General features: G+C 38.8%; 1 protein-coding gene across 1 annotated transcript in view; it reads left to right on the plus strand.

Annotated features, from left to right (window-relative positions):
- aoc2 (amine oxidase copper containing 2) overlaps positions 1-18,837 on the plus strand; it is a 39,349-nt gene extending 20,512 nt beyond the window's left edge. The window contains exons 2-5 of the mRNA XM_038307866.1: positions 1,753-1,871; positions 5,835-6,001; positions 17,447-17,579; positions 18,050-18,837. Of these exons, the coding sequence (XP_038163794.1) occupies positions 1,753-1,871; positions 5,835-6,001; positions 17,447-17,579; positions 18,050-18,334 (704 nt within the window). The 3' untranslated portion in view covers positions 18,335-18,837. The remainder of the gene's footprint in view (positions 1-1,752; positions 1,872-5,834; positions 6,002-17,446; positions 17,580-18,049) is intronic.

An 18,837-nucleotide genomic window follows, 5' to 3' on the forward strand; every position in this document is an offset into this window, starting at 1 on the left:
GCAGTAACCCTGCATCACAAACAACTAAAAATGTGCAGACTGCTTTAAAGCATAAGTCACCTCCCACTTTCCCCATTCATTATAATGAACAAATTTCCTTAAGAGACTATATTTCATGCAAACTGTGTAGGGCTGATATTCAAGAAGTGTTGAATAATACTAATAATAATAAGTGTTGTTTACTGTGAAATTATCAAAAATTACATTATGCTTGTCTGTTTCTGCTTAAAACTCATCAGCACATCAGTCGATGACAAGACGGTGTCATGATTTTATCTAGAGCTCTGACCCACATGCAGAAGACCAAACAGAGAGACCAGGGAAAAGTTTAACAGGTTTTATTGAGAGTTGGTTGTGAAGAGTCCTGTGCTGCTCTAAACTCTGTCGAACCGGGACTGAAAAGTGAAGGGGAAGATACTGCGGTTAGTTCAGGCTCAGTGGGAAATTTGTGTCTTAGATTTGAAGAAGGGAATTAAGGCTGCAGACTCACGTTTCCAGAAAAAGGTGTCTCTTGTTGAATCCAGTCGGTGTGGGTTGTTCCAGTGAATTACTTGCTCGTTGGAGGGCGGACAGGGTTTATCCAGATTGCGGTTTTCTCTTGAGGAACGGAGGAGCTGACTGCCACTTAGTTTTCCTGCGGTACTTGAACGGTTTCTTGTTGAGATGAATCCCCTGCTCAGAGAGACACCCAAACAATCCTTGGGGGAAAAGTAGATCCAAATCACAAGCTTGAATCCTCAGCTCAGTTTGGTGCTTAGAGAATCATTCCAGGGGGAAAAGGTCCAAAACATCCAGTTTGCAGGATGACTTCCTGCCGAGAGGCAAAGACAAAAAGTAAGGTTAAAACTCAGGTAGACAAAAACTCAGTTTGACTCAGCAAAACTCCGCTTGGCTAGAGTACCCAAAACTGGCAAACACTCTGGCTTCGAGGTAGTGGCAGTCAGCAGCTTAAGAGTCCTCCGGTAATGAGGTAACCATCCGCAGGTGTGTAAGGAGGAGAATCAGAACCAGGCGCCGCCTGGTGGGGGAGGGAAGACAAACAAAAGCACAACACACACAAACTGGATTCCTAACAGACGGGAGGGGTGTGGTGGGGGTTCTGGAATCCGGTAAAGTTGAACAATTCTTATTTTCAATATCATCATATGACTTTGTTTGGCCACAATGACCTCATCATTATACATATTCCACACAACCACTTAAAAAAATGTAGTTCAATCCAGCTGCAGGTGATTATACCATGCTATGGTTTTTACTACGCTGGTCCTCGTTGGAAATGCTATCTTCTTAAGGGGAGTGGTGGCCTAGTGGTTAGGGCATTGTGCTTGGGTTCCAGAGGTCCTGAGTTCAAGCCCGTTTCCCACGGACTGACACTCTGGGTCCCCGAGCAAGACCCCTAACCCCCAGACTGCTCCCCATGAGCTGCACAATGACAGCCCACTGCTCCCCAATTATTATTCTTTCAGGCAAACCCATACAGATTTTATCCGCAGGGAGGTGGTAAAATTGACCAAAACTGAAAGGTTTTTAGTGCTGCTTTAAAATTACCGCACTTCATGGTTTTGTTGTGATGAAGTTATCACTGGGTGATTTGGTTTTTTTTTTTGGACACTGCTTGGTATCTTGCTGTTAGTACTGCACTGTACAAGTTCTCACAGTTAAAATAATGTCATAAACTGCCAACAGTGACTCAAAGTTGAGCCTAAGGCTCAATATATCCAAAGTAATAACATATTTAATTTTCCTTTGCAGGTAGGGAGAATGTATTCCAGGTCAAAGACATGGAATTTGTCAACGTTTCTTTGCCTTGGATGCCTGATCATTACGCGATGGTACCTCAGCTGGTGGAAAAACAGCTCAAAACAGAACAGGTCAGTCTTTTTTTATGTCTTTTATTGATTTGTGTGTTTTTATCTTATTTTTTTCTTGATTACAGGAACTACTATAATTTCTGTTTAGCAAGTGTTGTTAGCTGCCTGCCACTGTTGCTAACAAGACTAAACCATATGTTTTTTCAATGTTTGTTTTAGAAGAAAGTTTAATTTAAACTCAAATTGTGCTTAATAAAATGATTGTTTATTGAAAACAATTTGAGAGCCATTGTAATCGGCGGAAGGGAAAAGTCAGCAGACTTTAATTCATTTGACCACTATACAAAGCTAATTGGAATATCTGCAAAATTTCTTTGATATATGTTAGGCAAAGATATTGGAACTTTGAATTGGGCTATTACAATGGAATCCACTATATAATGTATAACATCATAGAATTTGTAAAAGTCTGTTTTCTTGATACCCATAAACTATCTGAACTATAAGTTCACATTCATTTATAATGAATGTCTCAACATATTTTTTAATCGTGTTCATTGTGACCTTGATTTGACTGTGGGGTTGCCAACTCCCTGAAAAAAAGGGACAGCTCATGTGCGTGCCAGCTGACCCGAAACAATTTTTTTAACTATTTGACTCAAATCTAGATTGAATTAGATTCATAATTGATAGTGAAATGAACACGTAAAAAAAAATTATTATTATTATGATCCAGCAGTTCACTTTAGTACAAAATACAAAACTTTGCTGAATAAAATAAGTATCTTAAACATAAGCCTGTCCTGCTTAACTTCAATTCATTTTATTTCTGTAGCACCAATTCACAACACATGTCATCTCAAGGCACTTTACAGTTCAACCAGATCATACAGTCAAATTGATTTAAAGTTTTCTAAGGAAAACTGCTACTGATTGCATTGACTCATTGCATTGACTGCATTGACTGTAAAAATGAATATAAAACAATAAATAAATAGTGCATGTTTTTGTTGCAACAGCAAACTTGTAAACATATTTGTGCCTTAAATGCAATGACTGTAGGCTACAGTTATAAAACAGATCATTAGCTCAATGCTACATATTGTAGCGATAGCCTACTTTTCCACTTGTATTTCCTCTGAGCTCTTGCAGGAGTGAGGAGTTGTATATTCTTTGAGAACTGCAGAGTAAAACTCTGAGGAGGCAATTCATATTTGACACTGACAATAAGCTCAGTTTTAATTAATTCAGTGGAACATTTGTTCGCACATCAGTCCATTTGTTGTTGAGTAAGGAGAAAATCCTCTCCGCAAAACCAGTGGAACATGGGGTGCTGAGGACACAGCAGCTTGGATGATGGGAAGGTCAGCAGCCTGAAGAACCTCCATCCATCTCTCTGCTGTTCCTTTGGACTGCCAGGATTCCCTTTCCTGAAGCGTCAGAATTTAAATATCTCCATTCCTCCCCCATACTGCTCTGTTGTCTCCCGCTATCTTCTCTGTCAGCAACACTTGGCTCGACCAATGGGATGGGGGTATTCTGGATTGTTTCATAGATGTTGTCAGATCATTGGTCACAACGCAGCACAGGCCCAGGAACAAGTTTACAGTACATTTTTTTTTTTTTAAGTAATGTGCCCTTGTTCTTCATTTTCCATTAGCTTTTTACTGAGTATTTTTTACTCACAGTAATATGGGACAAAGTGCATTCCTTTTCCTCTAAATACAGGACAGCAATTCTGTTTTTCAAGGAACAGTTGGCAACCCTATGTGACTTAGACCCTTACTCCACTCAGCTCTGATTTAGACTGACAGCTGTGTTAAAAATTTGTATTTTGGAAGCTTTTGCCTAGTCACTAACATACACAGACTTGCTTAGGGAGAACCGGGAGTATTCCTGAAGCACCGGTGTTCTGTCAGATGACTATACCTCGTCAGACCAGCATACTATTAGTTAATACGCATGCGCTGGACATCAGATTTGTGTTTATCCCTTTAGTATGTAAAATAGACTATAAAGTACCTCAAGGGGCGGGTATCCCTTTAGGTATGTACAAAAAAGAATTTAAGGTCAGATCCCCATACGCTCCAAAAAAACCCCAAAAAGTAGGTAATTAAATTGTTTTTTTTGTACATGACTAAAGGGATACATGCCAGTTTAGGTAGTTTAAAGGCTGTTTTTCATAAAAAACTATGGGGATGAAGTAAAGGGATAAATGGGGATAAACTAAAGGGATAATCGAGTTTTGATTAGACTATGCTTCTCCGACAAGCTATGCTCATCTGACAGAACCCCGGCACTGGGATTCCGGTGCCGCAGTCGCGCGTCTATCAGAGAGATAGGCCAGACCACTTAGGCCAGTAGCATGTGAGAAGGGAAACCGATTGATTTATTTTAATTAAAACCCACCCCAACAGTGTGTTAACCACACAGACAGCAGCGTGTGGAGGAAGGGGTGTGTGACATGTGTCTGGTGTTGGCTGCTGTGGTGTGTGAAGCTATCAAGTGGTGCGAGTGAGGATACAATGCAATGGACCCAGTCTTCGAATGCGGTAAATGGAAGAGGGAGGGCGGTGCAGAGAGGGAGAGAGACAAAAAAAGAAAAGCGTGGAGGAGGAGGACGCAGCCAAATGCAGAAAAGTAACAGATTTATAAAACCCCGCCCACCTGTGGTGCCATTAAAAAAAGATGCAAGTAAGGTATAAAAAAACATGCACACACTAAATGTTTCCATAGCATGAATAACCCTCTCAGTCAAAATTGATTGTCCAAAAGTGGAACTTATAGTAACTGAAATAAAGACTATTTTACTTAATCTTTTAATTTGAGAATTACATTTTTATAAATGTATACTTTCCATCTCAAATAAAAACTACATAAGTATTGTGCCTGGAAGTTAGTAAGGAATCTAAATCAATACAAATTTAAATCATAATATAAACACCTATTTATAAAACTGGAGCTCCTCTAAGTAACTCTGTTATAATTACATTTAAACTTGATGATTTGGGAACAAAATGAAGAACAAAATTTATAGTCAGACTGACTTCATTCTTTTATTTGTTTTCATGAAGCTTTTTTGAGCTCCGATAGCTCAGTGTGAAAACCAGCTGATCCCAGGCTGTTCCTGCATACAGGATGTTCCTCTGCTTGGTTTTGATATGTGTCAAAGCTGAAGGTGAACTCAAACACAGAAGAAAAACTTGCTATTTGGTTGATAAAAGCTTGTTTAATTTTTCAGTTTTTTCAGTTCCTCGGGTAGCAAAACAGATCCCAGCCCTGTTTTATTTTACTACCTAAGAAATCAGTGCTGTCAGTCAGTCATGTAAGCAGGTCAGGGTGGCCTGGTTACATGACTGCTTCCTGGATGGGAAGCGAAACGTCTTTAGACTTGGAAACAAAGTCCAGTGGATTGTTTTGTTTTTTACTTTTTTGATTAACTAAAGATTATTACTTGGTTTTACCCTTGATTTGAGTGACATATTATTGAACTATAACTTTAATTTTTTGTTATTGATATATTCAAAATCTGCTGATAAAATTGCACAACATTTATTTGAAGTACAAAACAAATAAATGATGTAATATTAATTGACTTTTGTAATTTGTTGATCCATCTTTGGCAGCAATTTCACCCGTGGAGCAGTCTAGGGTTAAGGGTCTTGTTCAGGGACCCAGAGCGGCAGTCCATGGGAGTGTGTGGGTCTTGAACTCAGATTCTTCAACACCCAGCTGGCAACCACTAGGCCACCACTCCCCAAAAGTTCAAGGAGGCTGAATAACTTACCAAGAACTGTATATGACCACTAGGGGGCCAAGGCATGTAACTTCCAGCAAATTGCCCCAAATTTAGAACTGACTGGTTTCCTGGTATGTGTAAATAAGGGGAGTTAAATCTTCAACATAATTTTGAAGGAATGCATTATTTATACTTGATTTTTTGTGTTATCCCAGCTTTCCTTTTAAATTTGTGTAAACTATTTCTAAATTTTTTACTGTGGGACTTCTGTAACCTCTTCACAGGAAGCAGCCCTACGTCATAATAGCAAGACACCTCGCTACCTTCACATTGCCAGCAAAAAAAATAACCGCTGGGGCCATCAACGGTCCTACAAACTGCAGGTTTACAGCTTTGCAGGAGAACATCTACCGGAGAGTCAAGCTGAGGAGAGATCTATGTCCTGGGCAAGGTAGGAATGGACATTAAAATATATACATACATAGAAACATAAATAATATAAATACATAGTGTTTTAATACTAATTATTAATATAATTATTATAGCTGTCTGAATGCTGGTTAAGGAGTAGAGAATGGCCACTATAGGTGTTTTCAAGCCGATGCCAATACCATTGATTTTTTATTTATTTTGGAGTCTAGCCAATCTCCCGACATGTGCTTCTGAGTTATTGTTTATTTATTTACTTACCGGTATTAATAAATGTATTGCGGACAGCAATACCCCCACTTTTGAGGTTTGCTGCTGAATGCACTAATAATTTGGTGAACACGAGTAAATATTGGCTGATACTGTTTCAAAGAAAATAAAACTAAAAATACCGAAATTGGCCAAAAATGTCTGTTGGCCTATTATCAGTCTATCATTACTAAGAAGTTGTCACAACTCAGAAAAGAAGGACCAGTATTCAGACAAGACAGATGGTGAGATTACTCAAAAAACGTTTATTTAGGACTGGTGGATGGAGTAGCGGTGGTTAGGGCGTCTGAGGCAGGAAACTCTGGAGAGAGGAAACACAGGATATTGACCGCATAAATCTAACAGAGGAAGATTATGAACATGAGTCACTAACATGGTTTACAAGTTCAGTCCATTGCCAGAAAACGAGGTAGAATCCAGCTTGTGGGCTGACAACAAGATGCGGAGGGCGCCGCCCAAAGTGTCTCAGATGCGGCAGCCCCGGAGAATGGAGAACAAGCAGGAGTCTGAAGACAGGTCAGGCGGACAGATCAGAGCTAGAACAGACAGGCTCAGAGGTCCAGGAGTCTGAAGCCAGGTCAGGCAAACAAATAAAAACAGGAACAGACAGGCTCAGAGATCTAGGAGTCTAAATACAGTTCCGGCACACCGTTCAGAAAGGAACAGGCTGTCATGATTTTACTTAGGTTCAGACCCAAATGCAGAGGACCAAACAGTTGGGTTGACATTTTGAGGACCCATATGCAGAGATCAGGAGGCAGAGGTGAGTCTTGAAGATTTAGCAAGTTCACTGAGGCAAAAATCCAAAAGCCAAAGTACAAAATACAAGGAACCAAAAACTAGAAAACTTTAGGGGAAAACTCATTTAGGAAGTGAGGAAAAGACGAGGACCCAGCACTGAGGAACTGCACTTGGAGAGTATATATAGGAGACAGAACAAAGATTGGTATAATGAGCCGACAAGGTACAGGTGTGGATGGAAGCCTCAAGAAGGGAGCCGAGGGGGAAGGGAACAAACACAAGGGAGGAACAGAGAGTAACTCAAGAACAAAACAATACTAGAAAAAGCTACAAATATAAGAAACTAAAAATAAACTTAAACAGAGCGCTGACTCTGATAGCCAGAGCCTCCCTCCAGTTGTTCCAGCAAAGCCTCAAAATGGCCACCCTCTCGCAAACAGGCCTTTTTACACAGACTAAGCCCCTCCTCTCATTCTCATCCCTTATTTCCCCTTATAAGTCAGTTTTGTTTAGAATATAATTTCCATTTGCATTCCTTTCTATAGAGTTATCAGGGAAATTCAAACACAAACCACAAGTGAACATTTTAAAGTCAAATGAAGATGATGTAACTTCTGCCAACTGACAACCCTTATATTTGGCAAGCTGACTTGGCGCTGCCTTTGATTTGAACCAAACAATGTTGCCAACAGACAGGAGCCTAATATTAAAGGTGCAACCTTAAAGCACCAGTAGGTAGCCAGGTTTTTATGTGTGTTTTGGTGTGGCAATGTGGCAGTTCATTTTATGAGAGAGTATGCTGGTCCTCACAAGTATAGCTATGACAGCCATGAAAGAGCTGATATTGGATATAAATAATAATAAGATCAGAATATGGACAAATATAGCTATGCAACAACAGCACAACAGTGAAAACGAATCCCATCCTGTCAGATAATTTTACAAATTTGAAGCATATGTATGGTAAAAAAAAAAAAAAAATCTGACTTATCACAAGTAACACTGGAGCTTGAGAAGGATTCACTGTTAACATTACCAAACTGAAATATTTTGGACAAATAAGATTGAAACCAGCTGTTCCCCTACTTATTACAGCTTGTTTGGGCCTTCCTAAAAGAATATTGTGATTACATTTACTAAAATCTAAGAGCTGTTTAAGATTTTTTTCACCCACAACAAATTCTGTGTTGTTTTTAAGACAAAATATTTGCTCTTTTTTGTAGCTTCATAGCTCTGGGAATTAAGCTGTTATTAATGCTAGTGAACAGTAGTTATGCTAAGGTGAGGGTGAAGACAGCTGGTGAAGGCTAGATGGTACAAACTTAATGGCACTTCAGGATTTTTGAAGGATGCTTCCCTGACAATGACCATTCTTGCAGTAAGAAATATTTTGGATCCTTTCTCTTGCCAGATGTCATAGCTAGAACCAGCATTATTCCTTAAGTAGCATATCTAAAAAAAATAAAATAGTTACTATTTTATTCCAATAGTGAAAGAAGATGTACATGGATAGCATATGTTAATTGCTCATTTTGCATAAAGCAGCTATTTCGCTCTCATATTTGCAATCATGTACGTTTTATTGATTTGTTGTTTTTTTTCAAGTTAAACTGACTAAATAATCAGGCCTCTGGGAAGAGGCATTGCAGCATATGATGCAGGTCCAACAGACTCTGCAACAGATTCTTCTCCACAGTCATCAGACTGCTGAAAATTCCACTTCAAGTCACAGACTCTGTATCACACTGATGATACCAAACCAAAATACTGCATATTTGCACCATATATATATTAATGCTCTGAAATTCCATATCAATGCGTTTCTGCATGCGTTTTTTTTTTTTTTTTTTATCACTGCTGTAGTTTATGGAATAAAAATATTAATTTTGCTGATAAGCTGCTGCCCATTCACTGTCAGAAAGCTGTACAAGGGGAAGTTTCGTTTTGTATACACTTTTTGTATACAAAATTACAATAAAAGTTGTCGAAGTCTAGGTCTAAGTAGCAATTTAGCTGTGAAATGTGACATTGGGGCAGTGGTTTATTATTGGTCGAGAAAGCTACACATGTTCCCATGTGAAAATAGTATGACTTCTCCATGGAGGATATATGCTGCTCTCTCCACCCTGCTAACAGTGAGAAATAAACATGACACCACCTATCAAAACAAACTGTCCCATGAAGGCTACTTTTAGAACCTCTGGAAACAAAAAGCAAAGTAGTCTTTTGGGAAAGTATGGAATGAAGTGACCACTAGCTGCCCTAGAGCAGGGCAGTTTGGATTTTTCCTTTTTTAGTCATGCAAGGAGTATCTATCACTATAGTGACGTTTCTGTAATTGAATATTTCAAATCAATCAGTCGCTAAATATCTATATGTTTAATCATTTGAATATTAGAACACATTACATAAAAGTTTAGAAAAATTACTTTTACAAACAATTTTTTTCTCTTGGCATTAAATAGGACTAGGTTCATGGAAAGCATGCAAAATGCTGTTTATCTTTATGTGTCTCAGTCTAGCAAGCCTGGTCATGATAAAATATGTTTTTAAACACAGAGAATCAATACTATTAGTATTTTGATTGCCCTAAATTGAATGCTCTCTAGAAGCAAAATGCTCCGTCAGAAACATAAGTAAATGACCTGATCTCTGATATAAGACATCTAAATTTCCAAAAGAAGAAAATGGTTTTCCTTACATGGAAAACTTTGAACCAATCTGACTTTTTTGGCAAAATGCCTGTGCGTATATAGTGCTTTTTGAGGTCAGGAGACATGACCAAAGCGCTTTTCACTACAGCAGTAGCCATTCACAATTTCCCCACTTTCCTTGATGGGCCCTCGGCTGGTGCTTGGCGGGTCCCCTAGGATTCCTTTTTTTAAACATCAATCTTTGTACTAAAATATTCTTTCTGTCATGATTTGTGGACATTAAGATATAAAGAGAAACTTCATCTCCTGGTCAGACTCTTTCATTCAGTGAAAGGTTGGAGTCAGAGTAAAGAAAATGCATGCCCAGGAGAAGGTCACTCCACTGGCTGGAAGTTAGCTGCCATTTGGCTGGCGAGGGCCATTTTGAATAGCTGCTGCTGTACATTTAGTCTTTCACAAATGTGTGTGCATGATGATGAAAAACTGCATTGTAGCCACAGCTACCATGGGGCTCACTGACCTGTGAGGCTGCTGCACACTGGCGGCATTGTGCTCTCCGACCACAATCAGTACACAATGCAGGTGAAGTCTCTTACTGAAGGACACAAGACTGAAAGCCAGAGCCAGGGTTTGAACCGACAACCTCTAGATTTCAGGGCAAGCTCCTACATCCGACACCACTGTCGCCCTGTTCTGACTCTGATCTGGTTGAACTGTCTGTTAAGTGACTGGAGATTACCGTATTTTCACGACTATAAGGCGCACTTAAACGTCTTTTTTTCCCCTCAAAATGTGCGGTGCGCCCTTTGGTGCGGTGCGCCCTATGTGTGTTGTAACTGCGACTTTTGAGACCACCTCATTGAGGAGATGATGAAAGAGTGGCTGAATGTAAGGAGACCAGGTGTTTTTTTTCCACTCATCACCATCGCTGTTAATCTGTGACTCCATGCGTGCCCATCTCACAGCTGATGTGAAAAACATGGTGAAACAAATTAACGCTGTGCTCGCTGTTCAACCGCTCGACATCGGTGTGAACCGGACCCAGCAGGTGCAGCAGAAGCAGCTAGTTTACATGCAAAGTCAATGGTTGACGCGCGTATAGGCGCGCGTATAGGCGCTGCGCGTCGGGAGCGTTTAAGCATCTGCCAACGCGCTGCTGCTGCTCGAGATGGAAAAATTGAAGTTTTGCTGCTGGACGCGCCGCATCAACCAATCAGAGAAGCTGATCTGGGAGCTGACAGCGAGACAGACACATCGCTCTGATGACATATGATATTAAGGCAAATGAAAAAGGCTGGATGGATGAGGAGATGATGAAAGCGTGGCTGAGGCAGGTGTATGTAAGGAGACCAGGTGGTTTTTTCCACGCATCACCATCACTGTTAATCTGTGACTGCGTGCCCATCTCACAGCCGATGTGAAAAAAAAGGTGAATCAAATGAACGCCGTTATCCCGGGAGGTCTGACAAAGGAACTTCCACTGCTCGACATCGGTGTGAACCGGCCGTTCAAAGTAAGGCTGCGAGCGGCGTGGGAGCGATGGATGACAGACGGAGACCACAGTTTCAGGATAAGTGGAAGGCAGCGCCGGGCAAGTTACGCCACCGTTTGCGGATGGATTGTAGATGCTTGGACTAACGTGTCTGCTGGCTCTGTTGTTCAAGCTTTCGCAAAAGCCGGCATTATTTCTAAGGAGCCGCGCTGCACGGAAAATAACTCTGACAGCGAAGAAGGGGAAATTGGCATTTCTGATTTAGCGCAGCTGTTTAATTCAGAAACAGAGGATGATGACTTTGATGGGTTTGATTAATACTTTGTAATAGATACATGAATAAAGCACAATCATACTCAGTTTTGCTCCCGCTCTATTTTTCTACCTGAAAATTTAATTCAACAGCAGCCTCTGGGCCGGGTCTCCTCCAGGTTCACCGCTGCGGCTGGCAGGTGTTTTTCATCTAAATAATCTAAATCTTGCAGCTATATTTGCTGTGATCAGTGGGAATAAAGTAGTTTTAATATGTTTTTAAGTGAGAAAGTCCACCTGAAAACTTAATAATTGCAGTCAGTTCTTCCAGATTATTATCCTGCCTATACTATTTCTGTCGGAGGCGCTCAGACCCCCACATACCAGCGGTGCGCCGACAGTAGAAATCCCTTCATCAGCAGCCTCTAGGCCGGGTCGCCTCCGGGTTCACCGCGGCGGCTGGCAGGTGTTTTTCATCTAAATAATTTAAACTACAGGCACCAGGATACCGGTAATAAAAGCGAAGATATTCCGTCGGCAGGTTTCAGCAGTTTAATTTAATTTAGAAGTGATCACAGCGCTGTGTCATCTGCGATGTGTCTGTCTCACGACTAGCTCCCAGGTTTGATTAATACTTTGTAATAAATACATGAATAAAGCACAGTCATACTCAGTTTTGCCCCCGCTGTATTTTTAAATACGCAGTAGAGGTATTTAAACATAGTAGAGGACATGTATCTGTATATAAAAAACGTGCCCTATAGTCCGGTGCGCCTTATGTGTGTGTTAAATACAGAAATGGGACACATAACTGAGACTGCGCCTTTTAGTACGGTGCGCCTTATGGTCGTGAAAATACGGTACCATATTATGTTACTGCTGTCATACCTTTGCTTTGACAGCAGAGTTTGTGCATTCATCTGGTTGAAATAAATGTATATTTTGCACCCAATCATTTATTTATAAACCGTGAGTCTCCCAGAATTTATGGTGATGAATAGACTCTTACACCATGACCAAGACAGCAAATAAATCTTATATTTGTTGTTGGTGTGAGTAGCTCTCAGTCAGCTGCCTTTGCTACTGACTTCTGGATCTATGTTGTTGACTGATACATGCTTCACTGAAAACTGGCATCATTTGTGAGTTTGTCTCTATAAAGCTTCTTCCCATTTTTTATTGGATTGTTCATGCTGGTCAACCTGTCACACCTTTACATCAATATCCTTTTCTCAATTCTTTCTTTATATATATATATATATATATATATATATATAATTTTGTTAGTGTTTAGCTATGAGTTATTAATTCCTGTAAAGGTTTAGAGTTTTGTTTCTTGAAAAGCACCATTGAAATTAAAATTCATTATTATTACTTAGTATAGTGTAAATTTAAAATATAATACATTTTATATATCTTTAGTATCAGGTTTAAACTCTGCCTTTTTGACTTCTTATTTTAACCCATTTCTCTCTGGAGCTGAGAGTTTCTTCAACTCTCATCCATCCCTCATTTTAATACTTTTAATACTTTTTATTTTTATTACATTTTTTCAAATCTGTAAATTTTCTTACCTTACCTTCTTTTTAGCCTCTTACTTCTCATCATATAGGTTTATCTTATCTTCAACATTTTTGTATTGCAACATTAAATCAAAAGGGGAGTTGACAATTCCCTGGAACCTTGCCTTTGTTCTACTGCCCTAGAACTGCAAATCTGTCGCATTATCTACAGGTAATTTACCGGTTTCCAATATAAACACCAATCCTCTGGTGCCGACCTGGATAACTGGGGGGGATCCCACTCTAGATTACCGACGTCTCAGTAAAATTAAGTACCTTATGGTGGCACCTACAACCTTCCTCTCAGTGCTTAGAGCATCACATTCCAATGCGAGGTCTTTTGAATCACAGGTGGGTAAAAAAACAGAATTGCCTTTCTGCTCCCCAAAATAAAATGTATCTTTTATTTTGTATGAATATTCTTTAGTATTATACTAATTTTAGTGCATTAAAATGATTAACTTATTAATCTTTAATTTAGTTAGTTTTTTTTCTCTTAGATTACATTTATTTATTTGATTTTTTTATGGAGAAGAAGAGGACTTTGTTTGAGCTAATTTTCCAGTGTTTGATTTCTAATAATCTTTAAATCTGTTACAACCTGTTGTTTTGTAATTTAGTTTTTGAAATTTAAATTAAACTGTGCCGACAAAAGATTCATCTCACCGTCTCAAAAAGAAATGGTTCGTTTTGATCCTCCTGCTGACCATCAGGGACCTCGATGCCAGAAGTCCTCACTCCCTTAACCTTCTAACGGGGTATTGAGGCTGTAAGACTGCTTCCTCCAGGTGGTACCTGACACTTCTGACAATCGCTGTCCTCAGAAAAAAACACTCAAGGAGAATCCTGCTTTGACAACACCAGATTGTCATGGGAAAAAACGATTCATCTATTCACCCTAGTTAAATAAACGGAGATCGATGGATTTCACTCAGTCGACACATTTATTCATATCTTTGCAAAGAGAGAACATCATATAGCCCTAATGGCACAGCATTCTGCCCTGTTCTGCATGAGCAGCATTCGTTCCCCCTTACTTACAGCAACCGAAAAGTAGCCAGAGTCAAATTACAGACACTTTGGTTAAACAGTAACATGTTATGAATAAACCTTGAGAAAGAATCTGGTTTGTTATGGGAAGACAAAATGTCTGGTCTACAAAAAACTATCCTGCAGAGAATGGTGTGGCCTTCAAGGTGAAACAGACTGAGTGAAAACTTTTATAGTGAGTAAATAGGATAAATTAATATATAATAGAAGAGAAATCTAAATTTTCAGACAAAATTAAAACCTATTAAAATCAAGCCACAGAATCACTTTGATTTAAGTTACACTCAATGTTAATGCTACACCACTTGTTTTCAGTGAGTAATTCGACATCAAACTTGTAGTACAACTCCTCCAGCTGTCCCTCAAAATTAAATCCCATTAAATCCAGGCCATAGAATCACTTTGATCCAAGTTGCACTTAATTTTGCTGCTACACTATTTGTTGTCAATAAATAATTCCACATCAGACTTAGAGTACAACTTCTCCTGCTGTTCTTTACCATGTTTCTTACACATTGATGTTGAATTTCAGTATTAAATCCCGTCAAATTCAAGCCACAGAATCACCTTGATCCCAGTTGACCTCTATATTGATGCTAAAATAATTTATTTTGGTTAACAATTCCACATCAGAATGACAGTGCAGCTCCTGTAGATGTGATTCAGTTAATTCCAGATCTAATGAGGGCTTTCAAAATTAAAGCCCCTAAACTTAAAAGACTGAATCACCTGGATCTACAGTAAGTTGCGGTCATTATTGATACAATTTTTTTTCCAGTAAACAATTTCACTTCAAAATTATAGTGTAGCCCCTTGAGACATGGAATTTCAAAATTAATGCCCATCAAGTTCAAGCAACAGATTCAATTTGATACAATTTTTCCTCAATATTGATGCTACATTTTTTTTGTGAATAATTCCACTTTATTATGATAAAAGAACACCTTCAGGTATCCCTTGCAAAGTTTCTTCAAGATCTAGTGGGCAATTTCTAACTTATAGTACCTAAAAATCTATAGTGTTCCACATTGTTTGCTAAGATGCTCTGGGTGTTGCTGCTAGATTTTTAGTTTTCATTAAATATTTCCTCTTTAGAATGATTTTATAATTTATCCAGATTTTCTTCCACAAGGTTCACTAATATATGACAATATAATCACAATTACAACCCAAAATATAACTTTATGCTTGTCTTTATCAAATATGAGGGGTTAATTTGTACATTATCACACTATCTTAAAACTAAATATATACACACAAAAATAAAGTTCTTTAAGAACCAAAAACAAAGCAGCAAACCAAAATGAACATTTTTTAAATGGGTTTTGGAACTATCAAGTGATCTCTTGTGTTGTCAAGTGCCTTTGAAAGTTGGAATCATTTTGTAGGAGCCTAGTTTCAGAATAATTTATAAGAAAATTACATGTACAAGAAGGTAAAAGGTTCTCATGTGTAAGGATATGTAATATTTGCAATTGTGCCAAAGTTTTTTTTGCAAATGTGCATATTTAGGTGCTCATTAGCGAGTTTTTGGATTTTTTTTTTTAAAGGGTATGGATTCTGCTTCTGTAAGTCAGGCAACTGGAGTGGAGCCACAGTATTTTGACTTTGTTCACATTTTGCCTTATAATATTTTATTATTTATTTGCAGAGATGGGAAGTAACAAAGTACAAATACTTCGTTACTGTACTCAAGTAGATTTTTCTGATATTTTTACTTTACTTTACTACTAATTTTTATGGCGACTTTTTACTTCTACTCCTTACATTTTTACACAAATATCTGTACTTTCAACTCCTTACATTTTTAAAAATTGTCTCGTTACTTTAGTTTTGAATCATTTCAATGGAGTTACCGTTATTATTTTTCACGTCATCAATACCAAATTCAATCTAATTGGATGGGAATCTACGTTGCATTTGATGCACCACTACAAGATGAATCGACAGATTCGGCGGTATTCATTCGCGGCAAATCATTGCAGCTTGGTGGCGGTGGTGTTAGCATAGTAGCATGGACGACGAGATGATTGAAAATGAACACAACGGAGATCTAGTCCTATTGGCAGACATCCATTTAAAATGTAGGCAACGGCATGAAAAAAGAGGTTTCTACTTTTACTTTTATACTTTAAGTAAATTTACAAGCCTGTACTTTGTTACTTTTACTTGAGTAAAGAAGTTTAATCAGTACTTCCACTTTTACCAGAGTATTTTTTAACACAAGTATCTGTACTTTTACTCAAGTACGGAAAGTGAGTACTTTTGCCATCTCTGTTTATTTGTGACAGATATTTCATACTTGTAACATTTATACTTTTGAAGTAAACGGTTGGACCTAATGGTGCGCTCAGACCACACACAGTAGCCATGGTAAATGTGGTGGATCTACATTCCAATACAAACCACGTGGGGAAGGGTGGTGAAGCGGCCAGCGGTGAACTCCATGCGATGAGAAGGGTCAGTGCTTCGCCCTCACCTCGTGCTACTAGATTGAGCTGAGGTGGCGGAGTGGTGATTGGCTTTTTCATTTAAAATAGAATACAAAAAAAAAAAAGATAGAAATAAGGAATGCTCTAAAGAGGTCTTTAGGTGGCTTTAAGCATTTTTATTTAGTGTTTAATTTAGACTGACTGTTATTAATCCCTCCTTACCTCCAGCACAGAGCCCCAGATTTACAAGTTAGTCCCCCGAATCTGACTGAATCAGATGATGATTCAGTCAGATTCCAAAAAAATTCCAGCCACTAAATTAGGTGAACATGCCCACTGTTATATTCATTACAGCACAGGAATGATATGTGATGTTATGCGATAACTTTACATCAGGAAACGAGCGCAACACTAACATCTGCTGGGATGGTGATGTAATCGGCTGTAATTAAAACTTATTCTATCTAAAAAGACAAATCAACACATTTTTACCTGCACAAATGAAGAAGCATTGAAAAAGTAGCCTAGTTAATTTTGGTTCAATTTAGAGCTTAATGAGGGGATAGTTTACCTCTGGGTGACCTAAAAAAAAAAGTTTATATCTCTGAAATAAAAGCAGCAAGATATGATCCGTTTTTTTTTACAAACCTGCACTAAAGAAGCAAAAACCATTCAGTCTATTTGCTTTTTCACGTCAGTGGCGGTGTCAGCTTCATGCAACTGAAGGTCCTCCTATTTGATGATGTGTTCTAGTCTGTAAACACTGTGCATCTGAAATGCAGAGCGGTGAACTACTTGCGGGGCTCATGCAAATTACTGCATGCGGGCAGTAATTTAGAGGGAGAATCCTGTCTGTTTATTTTTTGTGTCATCAGGTGGATTGCAGAGGGGAAAAGACGAGAGTCAAGCTTATGGCTTCATTACTTAGGAAACACATTTACTATCTTATCATTCTGAGCTCTTGAAAAAGGATTGTAAAAAAAACTGTTTGTACCATTTTCTGTTTTCTTCCAGGTATAAGGTTGCAATCACCAAGCACAAGGACTCAGAACAAACCAGCAGTAGTCTTTACAGTCAAAATGATGTTTGGAGTCCGGCTGTTGACTTCAGCAAGTATATTGAAGACAATGAAAGTATTGAAGACCAAGTAAGTTTGAATATTATTTGGTTTATAATGCAAACAGGGGGCTGTTCAGTGGAGCAGTGATTAGCACTGCTGCCTTGCACCAAGAAGGTTCCGGGTTCAATTCCCAGCCCGGGTTTTTTTTCCTTCATGGATTTTGCATGTTCTCCTTCTGCATGCGTGGGTTCCCTCTGGGTAATCTGGCTTTTGTCCCACAAAAAAATAAAAAAAAAAATGTATTTTAGGTATATTGGCCTCTCTAAATTCTCCTTAGGTGTGTGTGTGAATGGTTGTGTGTCCTGTTTGTCTCTGTGTTGCCCTGCTAAGGACTGGCGACCTGTCCAGGGTGTTCCCCGCCTCTCCCCAGTAGACAACTGGAGATAGGCACCAGCACCCTTTGCGGCCATGCTTGATGATAGATGGATAATGCAAACACAAAAAGCATATGTTTTAGTTGAGAACCTGGTTTAAATGCGTTTTTTTTCTGTCTACAGGATCTTGTTGCTTGGGTGACCACAGGATTCCTTCATATCCCTCATGCTGAAGACATCCCCAACACTGTTACTGTGGGTAATGGTGGTGGAGTCATACTACGACCACATAACTACTTTGATGAGGACCCATCCATCAGTTCTACAGATTCAGTATACTTTGGCCCTGGGACTGAAGACAGCTGTGAGAGCAACAGGATGGCGTGCTTGGCTCATGAGACTTGTAGCCCCACCCTGGAGACCTTCACCTACCATGGCTTCGATGGAGTCATGAAGTTTCATGACTGAAAGTCATTTATTATTTGCTGCTGTTAAATAGGATTACAGCCATGATATTCCAGGAGATCTTACTGTGCTATGTATAGGAGTAATTGGGTGGTTACAAATTAAATAATTCAATTGATTATATTTTTTTAATTAAGTTCTATATAACCATCTGCAGTATCCCTCTGCAACATAGACTTTAAAATCAAATTTTGATGGAATTCGGAACTAGAATTCCATCTAATGAAATCTAGGGTAGACAGCGTTTTACTGTAACCTGTTTTTGTGTTCTTTGTCTTATTTTTGTAATTATGCATGTCACCATTAACACATAGTTGCCAGGGCACATCATTTCTAAAAAACAAACACTTTTCTTTTTTTTTATAATGCACTGAAAAGCCATTAAACCATTTATAGCACTACTTTAATTTTATTCTAGACATTTGTTCTGCACCCGCCCAGTCATATCTGGCCTGTGTTACTTTCAGTTATAAAATAAACTACTGGTTTATTTTATAAGAGGTAAA

This window comes from Cyprinodon tularosa, unplaced genomic scaffold (assembly GCF_016077235.1).
Source record: "Cyprinodon tularosa strain WSP-4 unplaced genomic scaffold, ASM1607723v1 ctg622, whole genome shotgun sequence".
Taxonomy (NCBI): domain Eukaryota; kingdom Metazoa; phylum Chordata; class Actinopteri; order Cyprinodontiformes; family Cyprinodontidae; genus Cyprinodon; species Cyprinodon tularosa.